A 3750-nucleotide genomic window follows, 5' to 3' on the forward strand; every position below is an offset into this window, starting at 1 on the left:
TTTTCTGTACCCTATTTCACTTTATCTCATCCTTCCCATAGTTTGGTGACCAAAACTACACACAATACTCCATGTGGGGTCTCCACAACATCTTTTACAGTTGCAAAATCGTCCCAACTCTTGTCCTTATGTCCCAACCAATGAAGGCAAGCATTTATGCAGCTGCTTCACCATCTAATTTACCTGTGCCCCATTTTCAGGAAACCATGTACTTGTACCCCTTGATCTCTCTGTTCTACCACATTTCCAAGGGCCTTTTCATTCACTGTGTATGTCCAGCCCTGGATTAACTTAATGAAATGCATCACATTACACTTGCACAAAATTAAATTCCGACTGCCATTCTTTGTCCCACTTTCCAATTGATCCAGATGTTGGTGTATCCTTAGATAATCTTCATCACTGTCCACCGCACTACCAAATTTGATGTTTTCTGTAAAGTTACTAATCATACCATCTACAATTCTCACATATCATTAATATATATTATCATTATCATCATGATACATTGCAGAACTTTGTCAAAAGCCTTGCTAAAGTCCATGCAATCTACACCTGCCCTGATGCACTCACACCTCAAACACAACTGTTCAGCCGTGCAACAGCCATTCTCACAATGGCCCACTCCAAAATAGCTGTTCCTCTGTAACTCAAGTCCCTTTGAATCCTCTCACGGTGGACCTACCAGCAGGCTATCGGGGACAAAAATGAATGGGAAAAGTTGTGGGGAAGATAAGACTTATCAATGTCAGACAGGCTGTGACTTAACAGAACTTGGACTAACCTCCTTGCAGACAGATTTGGGGAGGGTTTAATTGAGCTTGGCAGAGGAATGGGAAGTTGAGAAGATACAAAAGAGAGAAAAACAGACTTGGTAATAGAAGCTAAAAAAATGAGGAAGCTTAGAAGGAAAAACTAATAAAGGCTGGAAATTAAAAGGAGTCTGTTGTGGTATGTAGATAGCTGAAACACCGATAGACATGATATTATAGTTCTTATTGAAACATGTTATAAAGTTATGCAGTTATTTAACATTCTTGTTTATGGGCTTTTCAAACAAAATAGGGAGGGACTACGAGAAAGGAAGAGGCCTAAATGATAAGGTGGTGAGGCAACCTTGGTTGAAGAAACAATTAAGTCAATAAGATCAAGAGATGGAAAGTTTACTATTCTATTTTGCACATTTTCAACTAACATATGCATGGTTTCCTTCTGTGTCATATGTCTTCCATGATGTTATGATTCTCCATTCATCAATAATCCTAGAAAATGTTTGTGTCTCAAAGTTTACATTTGCCAAAAAATAAACAGTAGATTAAGCCAAGAATTAAGCCGGTATTATGATTGGATTTCTATTTTAATAACAAAAGTTTCATAACTTTCTAAGGGAAGTTGTCATAAATTAAATGAAGCTGGTATATCTTAATGACATCAAGATTTAGGAATTCTGCATTACCTGTCAACAGAAAGCACATAATAATATCAAGACATTCGGCAGAATAGAAATATTACGACTGTATAGAACTGTATAAACACCCTACAGGCCTAGGGCTGCCTGCCACTTACAGTCAGATTGCTGCTCAATAATAAAGTCAGAAGACCACACAACTAACCAGGCGACAGCCCATTTCCACACAGAACATTCATATTCAGCGTGGTGTAACTGACTTACTTTAAAATCATTTCCACTGAGATCCACACCCCTGATGAAGGGCAAGACTCCGGTGGCAGCCATGGCCGCTGTGACAGTCCGCCTCAACCTACCGCCATTAACCCCGCCCTTCCTTCGCACCTGATTGGCCGGCACCCGCCACCTGGGCGGGCACTGAGCGACCCCCATCGGTGTCATTGGCCGAGACGTCTGTCAATCACATGGCGTCCATCAGGTTTGGTTGCGCTGCGGCTCACCCGTTTCCGGATGTGAGGGCATGCCCCGCCCCCTCTCCCGTTGATCGACAGCCCCCCCCCCTCCCCAGGACCTAGGGCGGGGTCTAAGCGTTGGGTGACTGAGCAATCCAAGTGTGTAGGAAGTATGTAGCAAGTGTGTAGGAAGTACAGGATGGAAATGGATGGTGAAATTCATGAAGTCCCCGAGTTCTGCATGGGCGGCACGGTAGCGTAGCGGTAGAGTTGCTGCTTTACAGCGAAAGGCCTGTTTCCGGCTGTATATATATGATATGATATGATATGATAATAGGTGCAGGAGGAGGCCATTCGGCCCTTCGAGCCAGCACCACCATTCAATGGGATCATGGCTGATCATTCTCAATCAGTACCCCGTCCCTGCCTACTCCCCATACCCCCTGACTCCGCTATCCTTACGAGCTCTATCTAGCTCAGGAGGTAGTACCGATGCAGTCGCCAATGTAACGGAGATAGAGTTCGGAGATAGTATAGGGCCAGTGCACCCGGGTTCGATCCCGACTCCTGGTGCTTGTCTGTACAGTTTGTACCTTCTCCCCGTGAGTTTTCTCCAAGATCTTCAGTTTCCTCACACACTCCAAAGATGTTCAGGTTTGTAGGTTAATTCGCTTGGAATTAATGCAAAATTGTCTCTAGCGTGTGTAGGATGGTGTTACTGTGCGGGGATGGCTGGTCAGTGCGGACTCAGTGGGCCGAAGGGCCTGTTTCCACGCTGCACCTCTAAACTAAACGTCACCCATTCCTTCTCTCCAGAGATGCTACGTGTCCCACTGAGTTACTCCGGCTTTTTGTGTCTATCTTGGGTAATCAAAGGTATCACAAAATGCTGGAGTAACTCAGCGGGTCAGGCAGCATCTCTGGAGAGAAGGAATGGGTGACGTTTAGTTTCTGCAGGATCGAACCCAGGTCTCCTGCACTGCGCCATCGTACCGACCCGCGCTTTGGGTCGAGACCCTTCTTACGTTAAACAATCCCTGTTCCAGGCGTGCACTGGCCTTATCTCTGAACTCTATCTCCGTTTATTCAGTCTATTTAAACATCGCGAGCACCTCAATTCACTGTCGCACTGAACACCACAGCCACACCCGGCTTGGACATGCCCCACAAAGAGTGGGTGGCCCTGAACCGGCTCCGTACAGGGGTTGGCCGGTTCAACGCCAACATGCATCGTTGGGGGGTTGCGTTCATCAGCAGCCTGCGTGTGTGGAGCAGACCAGCAAACAGCGCAGCACGTCATTTTTGACTGCACTGTCCTCCGCCCCCCTGTGGAGGGGCAATCCTCACGGCCCTCGACAACAGCACATTGCACTGGTTACAGCGCCTGAAGGGCGTTACATAATTTCTGCTGCCTCAAACGCAAGAAGTCTATTCAGACGGAAGGGTCTCAACCCGAAACGTCACCCATTCCTTCTCTCCAGAGATGCTGCCTGACCCGCTGAGTTACTCCAGCATTTTGTGATACCTTCGATTTGTACCAGCATCCGCAGTTATTTTCCTACACAACTTGGGTAATCAAAGTGTCAGTCATGGATTGTGGGCGGGCTCGTCTGCCAAGCTGCAAGATAAAAGACCAGAGTGCAGTAAGTGAGTTCAGATGATGGCCACAAAATACTGGAGTAACTCAGCGGGTCAGGCAGCATCTGCTGAGAGGCCAACAAAGTCCGGGCAGACCAAAGAACGTCTTTCACTGTCCGGAAGAATTTTTGCAAAGTTTTAGTTTTATACAAATTTATTTACGCTGAATATATTATAGTCAAAGATTAATGATCCATATATTGCACATGATTTTGAGACCAATTCATACCAATGTGCATGGTGAGCACTGTT

General features: G+C 45.9%; 1 protein-coding gene across 1 annotated transcript in view; it reads right to left on the minus strand.

Moving 5' to 3' along the window:
- The window catches only part of flii (FLII actin remodeling protein), a 43281-nt gene extending 41503 nt beyond the window's left edge, over positions 1 to 1778 (minus strand). Inside the window, exon 1 of the mRNA XM_078417756.1 lies at positions 1673 to 1778. Coding sequence (XP_078273882.1) covers positions 1673 to 1735 — 63 coding nt within the window. The 5' untranslated portion in view covers positions 1736 to 1778. The remainder of the gene's footprint in view (positions 1 to 1672) is intronic.
- Between the last annotated feature and the right edge of the window lie 1972 nt (positions 1779 to 3750).

The sequence above is a fragment of the Rhinoraja longicauda genome, chromosome 21 (assembly GCF_053455715.1).
Source record: "Rhinoraja longicauda isolate Sanriku21f chromosome 21, sRhiLon1.1, whole genome shotgun sequence".
NCBI classification, from domain to species: Eukaryota; Metazoa; Chordata; class Chondrichthyes; order Rajiformes; family Arhynchobatidae; genus Rhinoraja; species Rhinoraja longicauda.